The sequence below is a fragment of the Neomonachus schauinslandi genome, chromosome 14 (assembly GCF_002201575.2).
Source record: "Neomonachus schauinslandi chromosome 14, ASM220157v2, whole genome shotgun sequence".
Lineage (NCBI taxonomy): Eukaryota > Metazoa > Chordata > Mammalia > Carnivora > Phocidae > Neomonachus > Neomonachus schauinslandi.
Window position 1 is genome coordinate 24,311,017 of NC_058416.1, and position 24,759 is coordinate 24,335,775.

General features: G+C 50.5%; 1 protein-coding gene across 1 annotated transcript in view; it reads left to right on the forward strand.

Annotated features, from left to right (window-relative positions):
* MYO5B (myosin VB) overlaps positions 1 to 24,759 on the forward strand; it is a 335,388-nt gene that overhangs the window by 210,377 nt on the left and 100,252 nt on the right. Inside the window, exons 11-15 of the mRNA XM_044920870.1 lie at positions 3,434 to 3,699; positions 13,689 to 13,770; positions 14,279 to 14,419; positions 22,138 to 22,260; positions 23,217 to 23,300. Coding sequence (XP_044776805.1) covers positions 3,434 to 3,699; positions 13,689 to 13,770; positions 14,279 to 14,419; positions 22,138 to 22,260; positions 23,217 to 23,300 — 696 coding nt within the window. The remainder of the gene's footprint in view (positions 1 to 3,433; positions 3,700 to 13,688; positions 13,771 to 14,278; positions 14,420 to 22,137; positions 22,261 to 23,216; positions 23,301 to 24,759) is intronic.

A 24,759-nucleotide genomic window follows, 5' to 3' on the forward strand; every position in this document is an offset into this window, starting at 1 on the left:
GGTTATCAGAAGTTGAAACTGGTCCTGCCTGTAGAGAGAGGACCCTGGCCCTTGCCCCATATATTTTCCCTGAAAGAGAAATGGTCTTGAGGGTGGGATATCTCCCAGGACCCTGGGATCATGACCTGAGCCGAAGGCAGACACTTAACTGACTGAGCCTCGCAGGCGTCCAGATAGCTAACCTTTCCGAGTCTGCTTCCTCATCTGTGGAGTGGGCACTGATATTACCTACCTTAGCCCAGGGCTCACGTGATTGCATTCTTGACTCAGCCTTGTTGGAGGCAGAGCGGACCTTGCAGGCATCCCTGTTACTTCACAGGTTTGGGGCAAATGAAGGCCCAGAGAGACCATAATGACAGTTAAGGGCCCCATCGGGCCCCAGCCAGGGCGGTTTCCCCGGGTTGATGTCCCCCAGCAGGTGCCTAGCCTGGTGCTGGGCGCACACTGTGTGCGCAGGAAGCGCTTCACTAAGTGGTTGCTAGTGAAAGTCTCTCTCAAATGGATTTTGGTTTATTCCTTTGGTACAGAGGGTGGGCCTCCTGCTGGAAAGGCTGTCTGTCCATACGCGGTATGCCTTCTGCTCGGTAGTTTTGATTTTTAATTAAAGCATGAAACGGTGTTCATGACTGCCAGAGTTACCTTGGAGAGGCAGCAGCGTGCAATCACTTGGACACCAGAGGCAATTTGTTTCTTGAATTTGGCAATATGGGCCCATAGACTCTAATCTACCTGTGATACTGGCGATTTTGAATGGATTTAGCATCATTTAATTAAGCTTAAATGTAATTGCATGATGTTAAATCAGTCGCAGTTAGCACCTTTCATCAATAGTCAGAAGAGAGTAATAGAGGGGCGAGCCACATCCCCCTGCAGCAGCCGGGAACCTGTCCTGAGGTGATTATCAAACCCTTCCAGAACTTGTGGTTCTGTCTCGGTTGCGTTCACCGGGGGGGGGGGGGGGCAGGGCTCCAGGGGGCAGGACTCGAGCGGCCGTGTTGGCTGCTAGCAGGCTATCTACAGGTCAGGGAATCCAGCTGCAACGCTATGCTGAGCAATTAAGAATTTCTTGGAAGTAGGTCAGATTAAGAAGTTGGACTTTTGCCGCCCCTGCACCTGTTGCGTGCCAAGCAGTCCCCAGGCATTTAACACTGCTACGTATGGCTTTCTCTTGGGGCGAGGAGGTCGGCAGGTTCGGGCTGGGCTGCTGCAGAGAGAAATTTTCTGTCGGTCAGGACAAGTAGCCGAGGCAGCCCCACGTGCTGAGAAGATGAGGGCCTCCTCCTCCCCACCCAGCCCAGGCTGACTCTCTTCCCCAGCTGGATTAGGAGCTCTGGGCCACAGTCAGGGGTGCCTCCCTCCCCCTCATTCTCTTCATCTGAAAAACAAAAGGAATAGGGTTAGAATGATGATTCCCAAAGAATTTTCCTGGGAACCTTAGCCCTAGGCAATTTCTTAAGCTAAGAGACTATGGGCTCTGAGAAACAAACAGGGTTCTAGAGGGGAGGGGGATGGGGGGATGGGTTAGCCTGGTGTTGGGTATTAAAGAGGGCACATACTGAATGGAGCACTGGGTGTTATACGCTAACAGTGAATTATGGAACACTACATCAAACAAACAATTAAAAAAAAAGGGTTCGGGGCGCCTGGGTGGCTCAGTTGGTTAAGCGACTGCCTTCGGCTCAGGTCGTGATCCTGGAGTCCCGGGATCGAGTCCTGCATCGGGCTCCCTGCTCGGCAGGGAGTCTGCTTCTCCCTCTGACCCTCCTCCCTCTCATGCTCTCTGTCTCTCATTCTCTCCGTCTCAAATAAATAAATAAATAAATCTTTAAAAAAAAAAAAAGGGTTATTTGGTCAATTGAGTTCAGGGAATGCTGCATAAAATGTCTCTTGGTGCTTTCAGGATCTGTTAACAGCCCAGCTCAGCTGCTTCTAACCTGGTGCCGTCCCTTGGCCCCTGTTGGTTAGGTAAAGCCCATTAACGTGCTTTGTAACTGTTGTTCCACAGACCACATTTTGGAAGAACACTGGCCTTCCTGGGAGGTTCTTTCCTACTCTGACATTCTATTTTGTAATTGTGTTTGCTTTGGGTAGATGGATTTTAAATATCTGTAGAAGAAAGGAAAAAAAAAAAGGCTGGGGGGGAAATGGTGTTAAGGGGGGAAATGGTACAGTTCTCTGCATTAATTTTCATTGAACACTTAAACTCTCATTTAAATCCTACAAGGCAGCCTCATCAGAAAATGAGTCCCACAGCAAAGGCAATTTAGGGCCATTATAGAAGGTAGCACATCATGTTCTGAAGAATTCCCTTTCTGCCTGAGAGTTAATAAGCAATCCAGCAGGCTCGTGGCTGGGTAATCAGCTTTCCCCGGGGGGCGGGGTGGATTTAGACAAGGGAGCGAACAATGGGCTTTTTTTGTGGGGTGCCCTGAGTGAAAAGGAGTATCTGACTTACACATGTGGGTGAAATTAAGACCTGTGGGTGATGCGCTTATCAGGACCGGAAGACCAGGTGGTATGATAGGTACTTTGGGTAAATGAGGGTCAAGATTGGAGGCAGCTGTGTACGCTGGGCGGAAGGCACTGCTTACCTCTATAGAGAAGGGTTTTCAGGAGGAGGAATTCCTAGTTTTCCCTCTAGCTCTAAAAGGGTGGTGTTACCAGTTGCAGTGTTCCAAATGGCTCTTCTCGGGTCAGAGTTTGTTCTGTATTCTTGCCGTTTGTCCTCGATTTCCACGTTGATTGGCTTCTTTCCCCAGGCAGCAAGAGCTTTAAGAGTAGAACACCAAGTATGTGTTACTTAATATCACTGAGGCTAAGGTGCAGGAAAGTGGGCTTAGAACAGTGCATGTCAGTGTGGGGAAGGCTGTCCCATTGGTTCAGCTGTGCATTCATTTCAGAGCATACAGCTCTTAGGCCGGGTGCTGCCGGTCAAGGGTGATGCTTGCACGTGAGGACTTCCTTCTGGGCTGTGGGCTCAGCCCTGCATGTGGGACTCCGCAGAAGGAAACTGCACATTTACCGTGATCCTGCGTCTGCGGCTCTGTACGATTACTGCTGCCTTCTGGCTCCTTATCTTAATGGATTTATCCATCCCCAAGTCATCAATTCTCATTCTGCTCCCTTCACTCAAGGAGTTCTCCCTAGCCTGTGACTTGGCCGGAAGTGGAGGAGGGCAGAGGGAAAGTTGAGAAAGCTATTGTTTCTTAAAGCCCTGATCATTTGGTGTAAGGGTCAGTTGGAGCAACACTCTTGGGGGGCTCGCTTGTCCCTCCACTTGGTGTGAGAGTGCGTGAGCCTGCCCAGCACCGCGGCTAGGGATAGCCTGGGTCTGTGGTGCTGGGTGGGCTCGTTGTGCCCCGGGGCGGAGAGGGCACGGTGGCGGGCTTGCCCTCCGCCCCCCTCCTGAAACCATCCCCCGTGTCTCTTCCAGCCCCAGGATGAGCACCTGACCAACTTCTGCCAACTGCTAGGGGTAGAACACAGTCAGATGGAGCACTGGCTCTGCCACCGCAAGCTGGTCACTACCTCCGAGACCTATGTGAAGAGCATGTCCCTGCAGCAGGTGCTCAACGCACGCAGCGCCCTCGCCAAGCACATCTACGCCCAGCTGTTCGGCTGGATCGTGGAGCACATCAACAAGGCCCTGCACACACACCTCAAGCAGCACTCCTTCATCGGCGTCCTGGACATCTACGGGTAGGCCCGTGCCCGACCGCCTTTCACTCCCTTTCACTCCACCTGATGGTTGGGTCTTCCTTTTTTTTTTTTTTTTTTTTTTTTTTAAGATTTTATTTATTTACTTGAGAAAGAGAGTGAGAGAGAGCGTGAGCCGGGGGAGGGGGGAGGGGTGGGAGAGGGAGAAGCAGACTCCCCCACTGAGCAGGGAGCCCGATGCAGAGCTCGATCCCAGGACCCTGGGATCCTGACCTGAGCCAAAGGCAGACGCTTACCCATCTGAGCCCCAGGTGTGTCTTCCTGCTAGCATTTCAGAGTTGGCAGCGGGCCTTGGAGAAGCTCCCCAGGCTTCCCGATTCTCAACCAGGGATGTGACATGTGGGAACATTTTTTGTTGTCACAGTGCCTGGGGTCTCTACTGGCACCTAGTGGCCTGAGGTTTGGGATGCTAGGTGTCCGAAAACATGGAGGACAGTTCCAAAGAAGAGTTCCAAAACCCCAGTAGCTCCTCCATGGAGAAGCCCCGTACACACCCTTCTTCACAACTGGGAAACAGGCCCAGAGAGGGAAGGGTCTTGCCCAACATTGGACCGGAAGCTGCTCTGAACGCAATTTCAGGCTTTGTGTCTCAGCTGTTCTATTCAAATCTACCATCTGACCTCATTCACTGTATTCCCTATCACGATGGTTATTATAATACCATGATTTTGCCCAGCACTCTAAGACTTGTGTGTGGTCATTCTTGAGGCTTCTCTTCCTTTCAGAATTCCAGCCTAACAGCAAGGACTTATTTATAACAGCATCTTTTTCAGGGAGAGGCAACATGGCTCAGTGGAAAGTCTACGTGACTAGGCGTCAGGAGACAGGTGGTGCAACTCACGTTGGCCCCAGCTCGCTGGATGACGCTCCACAGATCACAGCCTCTTTCTGGTGTTTTGTTTCGATAGCTTGAAGTGAAGCGCTGAGCCACAGTCTCTCTCAGGTTCTTCCCAGATCCTTCTAGAGTTCTTTGAAATTATATGTCCTGGTTTGCAGCCTCCTTTGCACATCTTTTATGATCAGTGTCTTGCCTTCTTTAAGCCAATAATAGATTGAATCCTCCTGGGTCTTTATATCACAGAAGGTTATGGCTTCTGTCTTAAAATAGAAATTCAGACCCACGGAAGTGCAGAGTTGTAAGAACAGGGCTGCTGTAGTGGAAACAGCTGCTTGGTGGGCTGATGAGCTGAGAACTTGCCTTATGTTGAGACTAGAGCAAAGAGAACGTCCTAGAAGCGGCCACGTCCCCATGCAAAGATAGGCTGTTCTAGTTACATCTCTGCTGCTCTCGTTCACTGTCGGGTTTCAAATCAAACCGTGTTGCAGGGTGTGGAGGACATGGAAGAAGGAACCTTGATTTCTGGTGTCACAAAGGCCTGCTGAAGAACTAAGGCCCATACATGAGCTACATAATACAACGAGGCAACAGAAGAAATAGCAGAGTCCACTTGAGGGTTTGGACACTCAGTGTGGGATGAGTATCAAGTCAGGAGAGGGCATGCTCGTTGGCACCATCAGGGAAAGCTTTGTGTGGAAGGTGGGGTTTGAACTGGATCTTTTAAAGGGAGGGAGTAAAATACGGGAGGTGGGGGCAGCACCTTTGGGAACGGGAGCACTGTTGTGATGGTAGGAAAAAGCAAAGTGTGGAAGGGAAACCTCATAGCTGGTGAACCAGCAGTGGAGCATCACCCGAGAGCGGGGAACAGGAGGATGTGTCTTCCTCAGGGTGCTTCAGGGTTTTATCCGAGCAACCGGGTACGGGGCATTTCTCCTCTTGGCCGCTGAGTGCCTGCTTTGTGCTCAGCCCCTCCCGTTTCTCTGTGGAGAGCATAGGCCAGCCCATACCCTGGGAACCTACCTCCTCACTGTCTGTAATTCCGTTATTCTCTGTGTCATGAGTATTTTCAGGAAATTGGGTTCCCCCAAAAAACCTGACCTTTAGTGTTCCCTTCTGAAGTAAGACCCAGAGAAACTCCGGCTACAGCATTTGACCCGATTCCCTGACTGTACCCAGGCAAGGATCTAATTTACTGTATTTCTGATCTGGGAAGACGAATAGGCCGGCTCAGTGTTGTGAACAGCATGTGAAAACGTCGTGACTTCCGTGCTTCCACTGCTCACCTCTTATGGTGCCGTGCGTCACAGAGATGGTCATCCCTTCCCGGGCATCCGCAGTGAAAGGCTTTGCTCCTTGCTGGCGTGTCGCGCTGCTGGGTCTGGAGACACCAGCTGGGCTCGTGCAAGCTGGATTTTGTGCTTCTATTTGCTGTTTACTTTTTCATTGTTGAGTCTGTTCTCAAGTCCTGTGACTGCACAGAGGGGAGAAACTGATTTCAGAGAAGGCTTGTCTGTGGCTTGAGTTGATTGGGCCCGTGGTGAGGTGGGAGGCCGGAGAACCCTGTCTCCTGACCTGTGCATCCCCCCTCCTCTTGGAGCGGCTGTGGCTTCCTCTGGGACATCCAACAGCTGTCCGGTGAGAGCAGAGTCCCGCTGTAGGGCCACGGACTGGCGTACTTGAGACATTTCCTACCCTTTGTGCTTCCTTCAGACATGCTATGCTGTTTTATTTTCTCTTTTTTAAATCCTTGTTCGTTCTTAGGAGCTCATTTCCTTTTTCACACTGTGCCCCAAAGTGGTCCTGTTTGCAAAGCAATGCACTCTCCTCTTGCAGAGATCTAATGCCATATTCCTGCATATGCTCAATGTAGTTCCATGTTCCTACCCTCTCGGCAGAGTTCAAGATGGCAAGTTAGATACGGGGTGGGCTCAGAGTTGACGAGCTGGCTCTCTATATGGGCCATCTGTTGCCAAGAAAGCACTCAGAGACTTTCCCGGAATGTCTGTAAGCATGCTCCTCAGCAGTTCGAGTCTGCCGAGAAATTACTGTAAAAATTTGCGCTGGCCAGAGGGTATGTAATGAACTCGTAGGAGGTTAAAACCAAAAACCTCACCACAGGCAAGCAGGTCACTTGGACCTTGGTGGTACTGTTTCTGCTCCGTTGGGTCAGTGACATCATTTCTTCATCTGGAAGAAAATGACAACGTTGGGTGGAAGTCTGTGCTGCCCTTGCATTGAGCTATTTACTGTCCTCTCCCTTTTGCAGTCCTGGTGTCTGTCTCTTTTCCGATGGACTCAGATGCCTTCCAGAAAGCCACTGGATTTTTTTTTTTTTTTTTTTAATGTGGCCATCCCTCCGTTATTTGGGATGGGTGTCACACCTGACACTCTTCCACTTGTCTTCTCCACCCGACCCCCCCCAATTCCAAACTGATTCCTGTCTTTACACTTCATTCCGAATGTAACTATGGGAAGTGGTTTGAAGGAGGAATTCATCCTCCATGGCATCAGAAAACTCCAGCACTATTTTTTATTTTTTGAGTTTTCTACGCAAATCCCTGACCACCAAACAGTAGAGAGGGCGAGAGGGAGGGACCATCTCCCCACGGTCTCATTGTGTCTCAGCCCTAGGACGGGGAGACATGGTGCACGTAGATGCCCTTGGGATGACCTAAAGTCTTTGATTGTCTTCTTTCTTGTCATCTGTGAGCAAAAAGAGCGGCGTGTGAACGCTAGAAAGAATGGGAAGGATGGTGGGGGTGTGCTTCTGAATACATTCAACCCCATTCATTAGGAAGAAAGGAATAAGGAATTATCTCCCTCTTAATCAGGTTACAAATGCGTGAAGCTAGCAAATGAGAGTGGGATTGCCACCCCCTCCCCAGCAAGTAGACACTAATTAGTAATTACTGGGATAACTGTCCCCAGATGAACTCTAGCCCCCATTCAGGAAGTTATTGGCTCACTAGTCAAGCTCCTTCTAGAAACAACTGAAAAGGGTTCTCTAGGGTGGGTGAGCCACTCCAGAATTTTCTGTAAATGTTGAAAATGTCACTACAGAATCAGAGTGAAGACTCATTTCTTGTAGATAAGAAAACAGTGCATGAACCAGCATCACCCGTAGGTACCCCCCTTAACGCGTTCTTACTGGTGGTTCGGACAGTAGAAAAAGCTGTGAACCCCCAGATAAATGGCGCAACTGTGGTGAGCCGCTGCTCAGAGGCCAGGCCCCCAGGTTCTCCTGACCGTTTCCTGACACCCGGTGTCTTGGCAAGAAGGATGGTTTCCCTACAACTTGCTCCCCTGCCTCAGCTCCAAAAAGTGCAAAGCAAGCAACACCCACGGAGCAATGTGGCCAACCTGAGACCATCTCTTTCCCTTCAGTAAGGATCTGCAACGCTGCCCGCTGCCTGTGGGTGTTTCCTACCAGGCGGGGGATGGAAATTAATAGGACAGAGCTGGGCAACTTTTGGCCGGGCTTTCCTTTTCATGTTACATTAACCAGTGCTTGCCTCTCTAGGCTTGAGGAATTGGAATTGGAATCCTTCATTCCTCTCCCCTCCTCGAGGCAAAAAGAAATAGACGGCTTCAATTTAGGGAAAAAGGCATTTATTTGTTTTTGCCTTGAGCCTTAGACATGCCAGGGTGGCAGGGGCTTTGGCTGGGGCCAGCCCGGTCTTGCTGAGGACGGTTGGCCTAGGAGACGCGTGGAGGAAGGCAGGGTGGAGATTCGCGCCTCATGCTGAGGAACAGTGAGGGGGGAGCGGTGGAGAGGAGCAGGGTGGGCCCCAGGAGGCAGGAAATGGGTTTGCTAGGATTTTCTATCCTCAGTTCTGACATTATTTTCTGTTTCTTGTGGTATTTCCTGACTTTAAACTAGCATCCATCTCTACTCAGTGCTTTTTAACAATATGGGTTTTTTTTAAATAATTTTTTAAAACTGTAGCTGGAAAAGCACCTAACATAAAACTTAGCATTGTAACCATTTTTTGGAAAGATTTTATTTATTTATTTGAGAGAGGGAGAGAGCGAATGAGCGGGGTGGGGAGGGGCAGACTCTCCACTGAGCAGGGAGCCTGACACGGGGCTTGATCCCAAGACCCTGGGATCACGACCCGAGCTGAAGGCAGCCGCTTAACTGACTGAGCCACCAGGCACCCCCCATCTTACCCATTTTTAAAGGTACAGTTCAGTGGTGGTAAGTATATTCACATTGTTGCACAACAGAACTCCAGAGCTCTTTCGTGTTGGAAAACAAACTTTATACCCATTGAACAGCTCCCATTTTTCCCCTCCCACCAGCCCCTGGCAACCACCATTCAACACTGTTTCTGTGACTTAGGACTACGTTAAGATGCCTATGTAAGTGGAATCCTATAACATTTATCTTTTTGTGACTGGCTTCTGTTAGCGCAGGGTCCTCAAGACTCATCCGTGTTGCAGCCTGTGACAGAATTTCCTTTTTTAAAGCTGAATAATGCTCCAGTGTGTGTATACACCACATTTTGTTTACCCACTCTTCTGCTGATGGATGTTTGGGTTTCCTTTACCTCTGAGCTGTTGTGAACAATGCTACAATGAACAAGGGTGCGCAAATATCTCTTTTCAACATATACCCGGAAGTGAGATTGCTGGATTGTATGGCAATTCTATTTTTAACTTTTTGAGGAACCTGCAGATTGTTTCCCATAGTGACTGCACCACCTTGCATTCCTGTCAATAGTGCACAAGGGTTTTGATTTCTCCACATCCTTGACAACACTTGTTAATCTCTCCTTGTGGTTTTGATTTGCATTTCTCCAACAATTAGTGATGTTGATCATTTTTCATATGCGTCTTGGCCATTCATATATCGTCTTTGGAAAAATGTTCAAGTCCTTTGCCCATTTTTTGTTGTTTGCTTTTTGTTGTTGTAAGAGGTCTTTGTATATAATACTTCCTACTATACCTAAGTTGCCTTTAATGATATATCTTAAATTTCTTAGGCCCACTGTTTGCCTTCATTTTAATGGATATTTTGTTTTCTTGGTCTCCATCTTCAAAATAGACTTAATTTTATAGTTCCAATTTAGTTATTCAGAGAAGACTACCTAGCTCCTCTCTGACCAGTATGAAAAGGTTTTGTGGTGAATGGAGGGGGAAAAGTCAGTGACATTTTCCTTCCAGCCTATAAACAGTGGACCAGGTGTGGGCAGCCGAGAAGATCCCTGGACATGTCATCTTCAGTGTAAACATACATGGCTGGCCCCAGTATTGTCAGATCTAGCAGATCCCTGAAGCCATTGGGTTTGCCCTGGAATCTGAGTCTCCTGGGAGAGCCTTGTAACTCAGATTGCCCTAAAGTCCATCTCAACCTTCCAGAATTTCTCTGACATAGCTCTTGGGAGTGTGCCTGGAGCCAGACACCCATACATATTCTTAAGGCTCAGATAAAAGTCACAGTTCTCTCTGTCTGTGCTGTCACCCCTATGAGCTCACCCACCATTAAAGTCCTATAACGCACCAAATCGCTGTTCCTTGGGAGGTTGCATATACTGGGTTCCTGTGGTCTTCCTGATAGCTGTTTTGCAGCCCTTGCAGTTCTTGAGAGAGTCGACTGATGGGCTGGGAGAGGATTTCCATATGGTCGGCATTTTTCTGTCCCACACCGGGGTTCCTGGCACAAAGAGGAGCAGGGAATTGGAGCACACTGCAAAGTAAAGGGACTTAGGTCCTCCAGAAGAATAACCGTTCTTGGCCTTGGGATGTGAGCAGCACCTAGTACTGTGCCCTACCTGAAGACCAAATCCTGTGTGGGAGCATCTAGGCACAGAGAAGCGTAAGAACAGAGTTCAGGGGTATGGCCAGCATCCCCAGATTATTTAGTAAAGAGATCAGAGGGGCTGGCCTCGTGAACAGACCACAGGGTGCCCTTGTGAGGTTTCATGGGCTTCAGGAGGGAAAGTCCTGGACAGGACTTGTCCAACTTTTAATAATCATTCCCTGGCAGCCCCCGCTCTATATCCAACCCACAACCCATATTTTGTCATTTGACCTTTGGTAGAAGGGTGGAGCATGGTCTTGGTAAGAGAGAGGAGCCTGAGCTAAGAAGCTGGGTTCCTTTGAGCCATGCTCCAGGGGAAGAGCTGTTTCCCAGCCTTTAAAAGCCTCGCATGGGGGCGCCTGGGTGGCTCAGTTGGTTAAGCGACTGCCTTCGGCTCAGGTCATGATCCTGGAGTCCCGGGATCGAGTCCCGCATCGGGCTCCCTGCTCGGCAGGGAGCCTGCTTCTCCCTCTGGCCCTCCCCCCTCTCATGTGCTCTCTGTCTCTCTCATTCTCTCTGTCTCAAATAAATAAATAAAATCTTTAAAAAAAAAAAAAAGCCTCGCATGGCCTCTGCTCTGGAGCAAGAGGTTTGTGGAGGTTAATAATTAACTCAGAGGGCCTGGTTGACCTCCTTTTATTGCAGTTTCACTTTCCAGCAGACACTACCTTATTTTTAGGGACATCTGTGGCCCTTACCACAGCCTGAAATTGGAGCAGAGCCAGAAGGAAATTCTATCCTCTTCGACGTTTCGGGGATAGGAGGCTAGTGAAGGTAGGAGTGATGTTTGTACCACCAAGAATACAGACCTTGGGTCTCAGCATCAAGTCTTACTCTGTTTTGCCTTTCTCCCACCCAAGGATTCTGGTCTAAATATTCTCAACATTGATTGTACAGGAGAAATCCAATTCCCTCTAGTATATAAATTTCTTTGTGACAGTTTAATGTTGTGAACTATAAATTGATCCATTGTGTTTATTTTAAAAAATCATCTCTGGTGATGGGAAGAATTACTACAGATATAATCCTATTGTAGAGAAGTTGCCCTATCTCCCTGGCTGTGCCTTTCTGAGGTCTGTTATCTTTTAGACAGTGTCCAAGCTCCCCAGATCCCTCATTCATCTCTGGCCCTTCAGCAGACATGACAGTAATTACACTAGATGGCGGAGGAATTGTTACCAGATTCTATCTTAGAAATAGGGAAATTGTGAGCTAATTTTAGGCCATCTCAAATTAATAAGAATGTTCTTGGTGGAGTGCTACCAACATAAACCTTTAAGAAATGACAAGTGGGAGATTCTCGAATCCTTTATCTGTGGAGCTCAGTCCAAGCCCTGCACGAACACCCGATCGCTATTATCTGGCCAATTGCTAGGGTGACTCTTTTATCTTTCCTGTAGGTTTTATTAAGCTTCCTCTGGGGGTTTGCTGGTGTCAGCAACCTGTGTTGGGGTGCGATGGGGGTGGGGGAGGAAGTGAGGTTCTAAGTGACAAAACTCCATGTCTAGGGCCATCACCTGGACTGAGGGGGCCCCCAGTGCAGCAGGACAGCCGGCACAGTGCCCTCTCCTGCATGGCCTGGAGCGCAGCTCCTACCTGGACATTGCATCTTTGATCTTCTTTTATTAACTTACAATTATTTCTCCTATGTGGGTATGACCAAAGGCTGTTTTTTAATATGGTCGTCTCCAAACAGTTGACTCCTTTGATCTCAAAATGACTCTCCACTTCTCCATGTCTCATACCTTGGCGGGGGAGGTGGGCGCGAGAGGTGGGAGAAGCCTGATGTTTTCTGGGCACCGACATGGCCCTGTTGGCTGGCTGATGCATTTATTCTCTATTGGGTGCTGCCTCTCCAATACCACCAGCCCGCAGCGCCGACATTTCTATCTAGGAGTGGTAATTAGGGAGTACAATCTATTGGGGAAGACTGGCATAATTTTATATGAGATTGAGAAAATTCATTTGCCTATGCTGAAGAATGAAGGGGTAAAACTTAAGGTTATGGGGAGGTTGAAGCCTGTGCCCCCCCCCCCCCCCCCCCCCCAGGTGCCTTGTTGATGCTCCTGCTCCTGGGAAGTATCCTGTCCACTGTCCTTCCCTGATCTTTTTCTCCTTTTCTTAATGAAATTTTTCTTAAGAATGTGGCCCTCAGAAATCACAGTCTGGTTCACATTTTGGCTCTTCTGCATACTGACTCTCATTTGGAACAGATTATTCAGTCTCCCCATGCCTTAGTCTCTTCCACTTGTAGAATGGCATTGTTGTGGCGCTGAGTGAGTGAGAGTTCCTGAAGCTTCTGGGGGCTGAGCTCTCAGTAGGTGCTCATTCCAACAGTGGTGTGAATGAAGAGAAGCCGCCTCTTCCTCCTGCATTTCTGCCCCTCCACTGCCTCGGCCTGATGACTCTGCCCAGTGTACAAAATGGCCCCATTCATTTGTAGCTAACGCCGCTGATCCTGCTAGACTGTTCTGGCTCGGCGAGCTTTACCACGTCTGTTCGGTTGTGGGAGTGAATCTCGCCTCCGTGCCCCATTGGTCGCTTGAAGCCCTCTCATTTTTCCCTCCCTTAGTGTCTTTAAATCCTTTTTCATTACTGTCACCACCAGCTTAAGTCACGCCCCAATTGGGTCTTCTGGGATCATTACTGCAGTAATAATTGCCTTCCTGACTTCCTGCTTTGGGTCTTGTACACCTTCCCCCAAATCAGTTCTCCCCACCTCCTGCCAGTTTCTAAGCTGCACATCTGATGGTCATCGAATTGTGTGTAAACTCGAACTTCATGAAGATGAATTCAAAAACCAAAACCTCCTTAACCAATACTAGGACAACCAGACACACTTGCGTGCATTGGGAGGCTGGGGCGGGTGTGGGGTGATAACATGAATTAGTTCCACCTTTCTGGAAGTTAATTTCCTTCTGCCTTTTAAGAAACCATATTCTGACATGGTGATTCTGCTAGGATGATAGCATCCTACAGAAAGAATCGTGAATTCAAAGATGTATATACAACATTTGCTAGCATTGATAGCAGCTAAAAATCCGGAAAAGAACCAAAATGTCCTATAATAGGGGATTGGTTAAATAGCGAGGCATTTGTGTTGGTTGGGGGGGACACTGCCAGCCCATGAGGGGCCTTTGTGTGAATTGGGAAAAGGCACCCCCTCAGGGCAGAATGCCCCCCTCCCAGGCTTGTGTGAGGGACTTCTGTGCTGGAGTTGAGGGTGGAGCTGGATGGGGGCGGAGAGGAGATGAGAGTGGCCTTGTTGGAAGTTCCAGTGATTCCTTCGGTAAGACGAATGCCCCTTTGTCCTCCCTTTCCATTCTGCAGGTTTGAGACCTTTGAGGTCAACAGCTTTGAGCAGTTCTGTATCAACTATGCCAATGAGAAGCTGCAGCAGCAATTCAACTCGGTAGGCTCGGCTCCTGGACCTGGGGTGTAGGGGTGGGGATACATCTTGCCCTGGGAGCAACAGCCTGGGGCACTTCTCTTCCATCCAGTGTCAGCGGGCGCTAGCTCCGCCCCAACCTTCTCTTAGTGTCTTGGTGGTGCCCCAGCTTTGGGAAGGCAGTCCCTGCTGCTCGGGAGGAAGTCTGGATGGGGCAGCTGGGTTGAGAGGGTAAATGATCCTCCCCTTGGTTTTGACTCCCATGCCTCCTGATCCTGGGCTTCTGGGGTATTTGCCGAACTGCAAGCCAGTTGATTACTAGAGTATTCTAGAGAAGGGCTCACATGGAAATGGGGGTCACCTAACCTAGCTCCTTTTCTGCAGTCACAACTGTGACTTAGTGCCCAAACCTTTTCTGATGGGTATACACCCTTCTCTGGGACTCCAAGCTCATGTGGTTGAAGCTCAGGGGAGATGAACGTCGGGATGTGCCTGCGGTTCACTGACCTTGACCTTTCGCTTCTTACCGTAGCATGTATTCAAACTAGAGCAAGAAGAATATATGAAGGAGCAGATCCCCTGGACCTTGATTGATTTTTATGATAATCAACCTTGTATTGACCTCATAGAAGCAAAGCTGGGCATCTTGGACTTGTTGGATGAAGAGTGTAAGGTAAATCTGATGATGCACTCGTTGTATTAGTTCAGTTCCAGGGTTGGGGGAGGTGCCGGGGACAGCTGTGTGCTGCAAGGGAGCATGGGAGGTCTCAGAGCTGGGATTGCATGTGCAGTTAGCCCACCTTTAGCGTGCGGAGAGAAACTTTGGTGTCCATTCTACACGCTAGAAGGTAGCTGTGTTGATGAATGTGTACTTCTCTTGGCAGAGAATGGATGGTATGGATTGACACAATAGAACGGTGGTGTGGATTTGGTGCCCCAGATATCCTAGGTACTGAGAGAAAGACCCCAACTTCTAGACAGGCATCCCCAGAGAGTGAAGATCAAGAGCCCAGGGGCATGTTTGTCATGCCAGATGCATGATGAGTGATTGAGCTGCAAGCTTGGTGGCAGATGAGGTCCATAGGTTCCCCCCATCTAGGTTTTTGTGGATTCTACTTTGTAGGACAGGAATGTCCTGAATGGCCAGCATGGGGAGAGCCAGGCAGCCTTGGAAATGTGGGGCAGGAGGATCTGGGTTTTATTTTAAGATCTGTATACTTGAGAGAGAGAGCATGAGCGGGGGGCGGGGGGGGTAGGGGCAGAGGGAGGGAGAGAAGCAGGCCCCCGACTGAGCAGGGAGCCCAATCAATCGGGGCTCGATCCCAGGGCCCCGAGACCACGACCTGAGCCAAAGGCAGACGCCTGACTGACTGAGCCACCCAGGTGCCCCGAGGATCTGGGTTTTATTGATCACCTAACTTCTTTGGCCTTCCATTTCCTGCTCTATGAATTAGTAGGGGTTGGATCCGATGATCTTCAGCATTTCACCCAGTTTGGTGGTTGCTGATAAGAGGGTACATTCCTCCAGCAGTGGAAACTCACATCGAAACGTGTATAAACCACACGATTCTGGGTATTGCAAGGAAAAAAACCCAGTTGCTCTTATTTTCTGGCCTCCCACATCTTGCCTGTGAAGGGCTGAGTGAGGCTTGATGGTTTGGAGAAGGAGGTGCCTCCCTTCTCGGAGGGTACTCCTATTTCATTGTCTTTGACAGTGGAAAGGAATGGTTAATGGAACAGTAGAAGAGGGAGTGAAATATGCTGAAATCCACAGTCTTGTGCATCTTCATTCCTCACAGTTTTTAGCATTGCTTTAGAGCTGTGGGCTTTGTCCTGAGTCAGCTCCGGGCAGGGCTCATTCCTCAGTGTGGCAGGCGTGTGCCTAGGCGTGCTCAGCTTGTTGAGGTAGCAATAAAGCTGATAGGACACTGGTCCCTGCATTGAGCACAGCTGGCTAAATGACCGAAATCATGGCCCCAACTCTTGAGTGGTGTTCCCCTCCCCGTGCCCTGTGGTCCCCATTCACTCACTCTCTGGGTTCAGCGTCCACTGCCAACAGCCCGCTTTGATGCTCAGCGGGGCCCTGCTCCCCTCCTCCAGTGTCATGCGTGCTCCTATCGGCAACCTTCTCCTCCCGCCCCACACCCCAGCCCCAAAAGCACCACCGTGTCCTGTGTCCACCCCGGGCCCTGGCTCCAGGACTCCAGCTCCTCAGTCCCCTCCCCAGGGGTGAAGCTTAAGACCCGATGAGGCTCTGAGGAGGCACACGAAGTAGGTGGTTTATCTTGCACTGCTCTACCTTAGCTCTTCTAAGCGCTGTCACATAAAGCCCCGGGGCATGGTCTCCCCTTCCTTGTGTACACACACCTCTTAGAAAAATGCCTAATGCTTCAGGATGATGGATTCTGTGAATCAAGCAGCTGCCTAATTGATTTCCAGTGATTTATCCTGCCTTTAGCAGACAATCAAGGACCACGTGGGGTGGGTTTGCTTTGGCTTATGGTTTGAGGATCTGAGGGGTGCCACTGCCCAAGGGAACAGGTCCCAGGAATGTCAAGTCAGAGTGGTAGGAACACAGGTGCAGGGAGGTCAGACTGCTGTCCTGAGGGTGGGAGGCAAGCCAGCCAGGGGAAACCGGAGTCCTACGGGCTTGGGGAGCCGGTGCTTCCCAGGGTGGTGGGAGATCCTCAGCGGGACAGTGGAGTGGTGGGCAACGCGAGCACCTCATTAAGGAGGACTACAAAACCCCGGTGTGGAGCCTTTTCCTCCCAGAGCTAAGTGCTCTGGCAGTTGAGAGTGATTCAGTGTGATGTGATACAGCGGCTCGGAGCAGATAGAGGGTGAACCAACAGGAGGCGGGACCTTTGTCAGACCTCATGGCCTTCTACGCCTTAAAAGGGTATGTTTTCCTGTAGGGAGATCCTACTGCAATGAGCCCAACGCTACAAAATAGGGAAGCCTGCTGCACCCTTTGGAAGCGCCCTGGCTCTGAGCCTGAGCGGGGGAGGGGGTCCCCCGGAGTTGGCCATACCTAGGCGACGTGGTGGCCCTCAGGACTGTCCTGTGGGACTGCAGCGCTGCCTCAGACGGAGTTCCTTTCCTCCGCTGCGGCTCAGACGCACGCTGCAGAATGAGAACAAAGAATGGGGACTGCACCGTGAAGAATTGGGTTCTGTGACCCCCATGTGACGGGACACAAAGCCACGTGAAGGATTAGATTCGTGCTATAAAAGCAGCCACTGGGAAAATCACTTTTCCTGGAGAAGACACACAGCGGCAGGCAGAGCCAGTGAGCTGGGATTTAAATTAGAAATATGGAGGCGGGGTGGCCCCGGAGCCCGTGATGGGTGCCTGCAGCTGCAGCAGTGCTCATGGAGCAGGAGTTAAACCACCCAGGGCTCCTTCAGGTGGAAAAGCCTTTTTATAGTCCTGGATCTGTAGTCAGCCCCCGTCCACGCCGCGAACCACAGCCGCTCCGTCAGTAACCAAGGGGGCAGGACACAGGGTGTTTGCTTACAGGAAATGTTTATTTCCAGGCTGCTCTTAACCTCTCCCGTCCCCCGTGTTCTCTAAGGCTGCTGCACGACGTACCCCACATTCAGACCGGGCGTTCTCTGCCCTCGCTCTCGGAGGAAACCACGAGTTAGGGCTGATGGGACAGGCGAGGTCAGCGTGTGGTTCCTCGGAAGTGACAGGTTGGCATCAGCAGGGATTTTCTGAAAGCGATACCGTGGCCCCTGGAAGCAATGCTTGCGAGTAGCACTACAGACGCTCTCAGTTTGGGGAGTGGGTGTTGGGGACCCACAGGGCAGTCCCAAGGCAGGAGGCAGGCTCTGCCCTGGGTGAGTAGGATTCCTTTGCCTTAGGGAGCCGGCCTGAAGAGCCAGCAGCGGGGGCCGACCTTCTGCACCTCGCTGTTGAGGCAGCGGAGGGGCAGGATCCGGAAGGCCCTTCTGCTTCCTCGCCTGGGTCCAGCCCGCTCGCAGGAGACTTTACTCGGTATTAAGCTCAAGGGTTCATGGTCCGTTGCCCCGGAGGTCTCCTTGTCCTATGTGCTCGTGAACAGGTTGAAACCGGAGAGGGAGGGAGGTGAAGGGGCCTTCGCACCTCTGCTCGTGCCCCTGCCCGGCAAACCCCGCGTTCCTGGGTGACGGCCTGGGTCCCTGCCCTTCACGCAGCGCACCTCGAGGGCTCAGGCAAGCGCTGCAGCCATCCCCACGGTGACAGAGTGGGAAAGCTCAGGACCAGGTGACTGAGGAGAAAGTGTTGTGGGGAGAAGCCTCCCCCAAAGGGCCGTTGAAGCAGAGAGGTTGGAAGTGGGGGTGCCGTTCTGCGCAACGGGAGTGTCACACCGAGAGAACTTGAAGCGGCCCGGACTGTCCAGACCCCGTGGTGGTGGCAGGTGAAGCTGGTAAAGCAAGAACCATCAAAATGGGAGGCTCTGTCCAGAGAGGGCGTTTGGACTTGACTCTGAAGGCTCCAGGGACTCGGGGCTGGGAGGCAGGGACAGGGGTGATCGGATGTGAATAATTTCTCATGGACGTCGCTGACTGCCATGTGGAAGCGAGGTAGAGAAGAGAGATGGAGGCTTCCTCATGTGGTCCAGGCAGGGAAGACAAAGGGCTGCTGGGAGGTGCACAGGGGCTCCGGGGGCCCCCGCCTTTGGCAGCAAGCCTGTGGGTCCGAGAATTTGGTCGGGGAGCTGTCTGGGCAGCAGCCTAGCTTCTGCGACTTAGTGGGGAGATGAGGTGAGGTAGCAGAGGTGGTAGGTTTGACCCCCTCCCCCATGGCAGGCATGACTGTGACAGGAGGCTGGTGAAAGGAAAGGCAGGTGGACGTGTCCGCAGGAGGCAGGGGTGAGTGCACAGGCCCCAGGTGGGGAGAAGTGTAGGGAGGAGGGGCTGGCAGCTGTGGATGCTCGGGAGTTTCTGGATGTAAAGCAGGCCTCGGATTTCCCGCTTGGTTGGCACCCTCGAGGAAATGCGTCCTGTGCAAGAAGGGGCGGCTTGGACACTGGGAGAGAGAGAGGCCAGGAGGGGAATGACTGTCCTGTCAACAGGGAAGCTCAGAGACCAGCCCTGGAGAGAGGGGAGTCGTTGAGGCCAGCTCCCCGCTTAGATCTGGGCAGTGTCCTCATCCACAGAGATGCCCGCTCACGGTGAAACGTGATGGCATTTTTTTTTTTGGCAGTAATAATGATACTAAATGACCAGCAGGACTTGATGAAGGAGAGAGGAGTTGACATGTGGTCTCAGACACCCAGGTGTGACATGTGGTCTCAGACACCCAGGTGTTGGTCTGGAATTGGTGTTTTGCTGAGCGCACAGAGGGGCGTTTTGCGAGGGTGGAAAAGTAAAATCCTGGAACAGGCATTGGGGGTGGCAGCCAGGAGCGAAGGAAGGAGTCTGAGAGGGCACCGTCTCCCTGGTGCCACCGAGCCCCTGAGCCCCTGGGCTTATAATGCAGGCTGTTGGGGGAGAGGGGCTTGGGGAGACTGAGGACTCGCCCTCTTCCTTATTTTAATTTTATAATTTCAATAACAAAGAGTAAAATCAGGCATTAATGCGTTTTAACAGCTTTATTGCGATGCAATTAACATACCATAAAATTCACTCATTGAAAATCTACAATCGCTGGTTAGCAGTCTGTTCAGAGTCGTGCCACAATAGCTGAACCCATTAGCAGTCACTCTCCCCTGCCCCTGCACTCACTCCCCACCCCCTTCCTGCAGAGCCCCTCCCCCACAGTCACTCCCCCTCTCCCCACCACCCTAGGCAGCCTCTCTTTTTGCTGTCTTTAAAGATTGGCCTATTCTGGGCATTTCATGTGCATTCAAACCTGCACTTTTTGATTCAACCAGTGGCCAACGCTGCAGGTCGGGGGAACTGAGTCTCTGAGGGACAGTCCCCACGTAGATGAGGACAGAGCTAGGATCCAGGCTCCTCTTCATGTTATTTTGAGAAGAGAGGAAGGCCACGTGTAGTATTTTTTAAAGGATTTGATTCAGCACATTCCAGAGCTACTGATACCACAACCCAGATTTTATCAAAATACAAGATTTGCTTTCTTCTTCCTATGCTTGGTTCGAATCTTTTTTGGAGATAAGTGCCTTCCATCTAACCCCATCTTCGTGGCTGCTTTTAAACCTCTTGTCAGGCAGGAAAGCACAGTAGCAGGGAGCATATGCTCCAGGAGCCAACCTGGCCCAGTTTGAACCCCAGCTCTGCTGCTTCCCAGCTGTGTGACCTTGGGCAAGTTACCGAACCTCTCTGTGTCCATTTTTTTCATCAGTAAAACTGTATAAACATAGTGCCTAGCTGATAGGATTCTTGTGAGGATTAAATGAGTCTATATATCTAAAATTATGGAAAACTGACCAATAATAAGTGCCGTGGGCATTCGCTGTTAATATTATATGAGAATCTTAATTGTTAATTCCTACTGGCCCTTACTTTCCATTGAGCCTCAAAGAAGGCTGAGGGTGGTGGTTAAGAAACAATGCCCTTGTCAGGAAATATGGGTACATGTCGTTTTCCTGCTTTGGTCACTGATTCATGCCAGGCTGAATTAGGGAAGATGTAGGATTACGAAGTCTACTAACAGAAGTCCAGTTTCTCATTGTCAGGACAAGATGAGTTTGGAAGCTGGCAAGTGTGTTGACCTAAGTGAGTCTTGTCTTCACATCCTACCTTTCCTGTTCTGTCTGCCCCGGTTCTGCCACTGGTGGGTCTGCTGGGTTCCTGTCCTCTGGCCTCAACTCCAACAGCCCTACGCGGCTGATCCTTTCCTTCCCCTGTACCTGCCGTTTCTAAACACAGAATGCTTGAAGACCAAAGAAAACAGTGTACATAAGAGTGCTGAGAATCCAGTGTATTTTGTCTGCTCAACACAATTAATAGCCTCTGTCAAGAAAAAGTTTTCGTTTCTTGAATTACCTACAGCACTTAGCACTGGGTATTCAATAATGGTCACACTAAATTGAATATGGAGAAAAATCTGGTTTGCTTACTTAGAAATTTGTTCTTAAGTGTGTAGGCATTTTTCTTATGCCACAGATTTTGTTGGTTTACTAAACAAAACCCTTCTTACACGGCTGTTGTAAGGGTCACCTTCAACCCTGCCTCGTCCAAATGTACAATATAAAGTAATAAAGGGCAGGCCCAGTTGTGAGGCATAACTGAGGAACGGCTGTGTGCAGTGGTCTTCAGGGATGACAGCGGAGGGCACACCTCCCCCCTGGAGGAGGACCATCATCCTGGACAATTTGAACGGTGGTTACAGTGACTCTGTGTTGTATTTTCAACAAAGTAAGTTGCTGCTTCACTTTTGAAGCCAGCTCTGAAGGTACTGAAAGGGGCTGCCCTTCAGAATGCTTAATGCAGTGAAACTTTTTTTTTTTTAAAGATTTTTTTATTTATTCATTTGAGACACAGAGATACAGAAAGAGAGAGAGAGCATGAGCAGGGAGAGAGGCAGAGGGAGAGGGAGAAGCAGGCTCCCTGCTGAGCAGGGAGCCCGATGCGGGGCTCGATCCCAGGATCCTGGGATCATGACCTGAGCCGAAGGCAGACGCTTAACCATCTGAGCCACCCAGGCGCCCCAATGCAGTGAAACTTCTAAATTTAAACTTGGGGAGGGCAGAGAAAGTACTGCATAGCTCATTCACTAGGTCCTTAATACCCAGCGTGTGCCCAGAACCCAATTCCAAGTTCCTTGAGGGGCAGGTAAAATAAATAAATAAATAAATAAGCCCTCAAAATTCCTTGAGCCCAATGAGCTTACACTTTGTAGCAATGAAGCAATACACAAAACCCAGTGATGGACTGTATTAGTGCATATGTTGTAAGAGCTTAATTGTGAGGAATTCCAAGTGAGATCAAGAGTTGCCAGGAAAGCCTTCAGAGAAGAGGGCAGACTTGAGCTGAGCCTGGACAGTGGTGTTTCGATGAGCACAGAGGGTGGGCTTTCCTGCTGCGGGCATTGGGCTGAGTGAGCAGGAGCGTGGAGCTAGTGGTGGGCATGGCAGTCATGACGCTGAAGTCACGGGCCCACCTGGAGGGAAGACACCTTTTCAGATTCCTTCTGACGCAGCTACTGTGACCTTGGGCTCTAAACTGATGCTCCTCTAACCCTATCAGCCTCTGTCAACCAGAAGATTCTTTGAGGCTCAGCGCATTCCTAGGGACACCACTGGAGCCAGCCTACCCAGCGGGGTTGAGAGTAGGCTGTGCGGGATCCAAAGCGTTTGTGGCCAAATCTTGTTTTCCTTGTCTAGCTAGGGTCCAGCCCCGTGAGTTCGACTTACTGGTGGACTCCATCTCCCTCTGCCATGGCTCTCTGCTTGCTTTTTCCTCTTCACAGAGCACTCTGTCCTCTTACGTGTTTCTGCAGGTTCCCAAAGGAACTGACCAGAATTGGGCTCAGAAGCTCTATGATCGGCACTCTGGCAGCCAACACTTCCAGAAACCCCGCATGTCCAACACGGCCTTCATTGTCGTCCACTTTGCTGATAAGGTGAGTCTCTCCGTGGGCTTGGGTGCTCTGTGAGCCCCACCCTACAGAGATTCAGGGCTAAGAGGGAGTGGTCTCTCTTGAATTCAAGTGGCCTGAAAGTCTCTTAGGGTCTTTGTCTACCCTCTCTTTCCCTCCCACATGCCCTCTGTGATACATCAAACTGTCACTACGTTGGCAGAGCCCCAGGTGGTGGGAAGGGGGGCTACAGCTCCCCAATCATGTGCTCGACAAATATTTATTGAGGGTCTCCTGGGAGGACAGGAGCACGTAAAACAGTTGTGAGTCTACCCCGGAGAGAGAAAGCAAGCATGAGAACAGAATGGCGCTCTTCTTTGGGTGACTCCTCTCCTGGGACCTGGTGAACACAGAATTTTCCTGCATGGATTTCTCTTCTGTTTGCCTTAGCCCATGCTTTCCAGATTTTAATCTGCACATAAATCACCTGGGGTCTCCTTAAAATGCAGACTCCAGGGGCACCTGGGTGGCTCAGTCAGTTAAGCATCTGACTCTTGCTTTCAGCTCAGGTCATGATCTCAGGGCTGTGAGATCAAGCCCCGAGTCTGGCTCCGTCCTCAGTGTGGAGTCTGAGATTTTTCTCTCTCCCTCTCCCTATGTACACAAGCTCACGTGCGCACTCTCTCAAATTAAAATCTTCAAAAACAAAATTTGATAGCCTTTTCAGCACCCAAAGGAGGCCTTAGGTCATCTTAGGGAACCCCTTTTTTAAAATAATGTTTTTCCACAAAATGAATACTCAATTTCCTCTATATAAATCCTGATCACCTCTTGGGTTTGCGTTCTAAATGGGGAATCTGTGGGTTTCCCAGCTACTCACCACTCGTCAGAAAACACTGTATGGATGAGATGAAAGGACTCAGGTGCTCAGGTAGCTGTGGAAGGCGCCTGGGCAGGTTGAAGCACTTAACTCCTGTTTTTGTTTCCCTCTGGGGCCCCAGGTGGAGTACCTTTCAGATGGTTTTCTGGAGAAAAACAGAGACACGGTGTATGAAGAGCAGATCAACATCCTGAAGGCCAGCAAGGTAAAGGGCATCAGGGGTGGGGTGTTAGAGCACAAACGTCCACAGCAGGACCCAGCAGCCCTGGGTGTGGGTGGCGTCGGCCCCACCCCAGAGCGTGGGGGAAGGCAGAGATGCCAGGCAGGGCGAATGTGAAGGGGCTTGTACGTTATTTCCATCTGAAAACATTTGAGGATGGCCCCATGGGGGGAAGAAAGCAGGAGATGGTGAAGGACAGGGGCAACTGGGGAAGATACCAGTTAATAGAATGACATTGTGAGGGGTGGGGGCACGAGAAAGGTGACCGTCAGGAGTGGGGACAGCAGTGAGTGTAGCAAGGAAAACGTTACTGGCAGTCATTTGTCGTCCTCTCTTACCTGCAGGTGGTAGGATTACTTGGATGCCCTCAAATCCTGGCATCTGTACATTTACCTACAGAACCTCCCTATAAGCAAAAAGTTCAGTGGAACAGAGGGTAGGATTTGAGGGACACTTAATAGTGTCCAAAATAGATTTATCTCCAGAATTTATTTCCTTCTCATGAGCATAATAGAAAGATTGTGTCCATTCTACAGGCAGAGGAAACAAGGCACCAATTCAGTAAACAAACAGTAAGCGCCTGTGTTGTGGGCATTGGCCCAGACACAGCCAGCAGCAGGCAAAGGTGGGTAAGACCGCTTCTGCCCTGTAGGCGCTTACAGCCTAATGGGCTGTCCGTGGCAGGTCTTCACACGGTTGCTGGAATGAGGGGAGGCCTGGGGAGAGGGCCCGGTTGGGGGGGGGGTGGGGTTCTGGGCACCATGGTTCCCGAGGGCCGACACACCGATGCTCGTGCTTCTGCCGGCGGCAGCCCTTCCAAGAAAACCCCGAAAGGGACTCTCCGGGATTTGCGAGGCTTTCTCCCAGACCTCCTGCTCCCGAAATGGCTGCAGGGGCCTGATAACACTAGAAATTGCAGATTGATGGCTCTTGGTGATAAGCTTCAGATGAATGTAATAGGGCAAGATGCCGGAATGGAGAAAATACACCTGGCACAATGGACCCAAGGACAGAAGGGCGAGTACAGCCCGTTAAATCCCATGGCCCCAGGTGATGGGTTTAGGGCGGCTTTGAGTCAGTACCAGCATATGGGCGGCTCAGGGTCCTCTCAGGAGATCTGCAACACCTGGGAATGAGGCGCCCTGGAGGGAAATCTGGGTAAATGTGAGTATCACTTTGGGATTCAGCACAAGGTTAACCCCTCAGCTTGCCAAGTCTGTGGCACTGTCATTCATGGTGGGTCATAGGACTTTTTGCATTCTTCAAAAGGGGAGGTGGGAGAGAGGAAGTGGATGGCGCGAGCTCTTGGAGCACATTGCCTCGTTTCTTAGATGCTTAGAGCCCTGTGGCCTCCTCTGTGAGTGACACAGTGGCCTCAGAGGCTGAGAAACTTCACTGTCTTGTTCTAAGTTCCTCTTTTCAGGTAAGAGCACAAGGGAGGGGT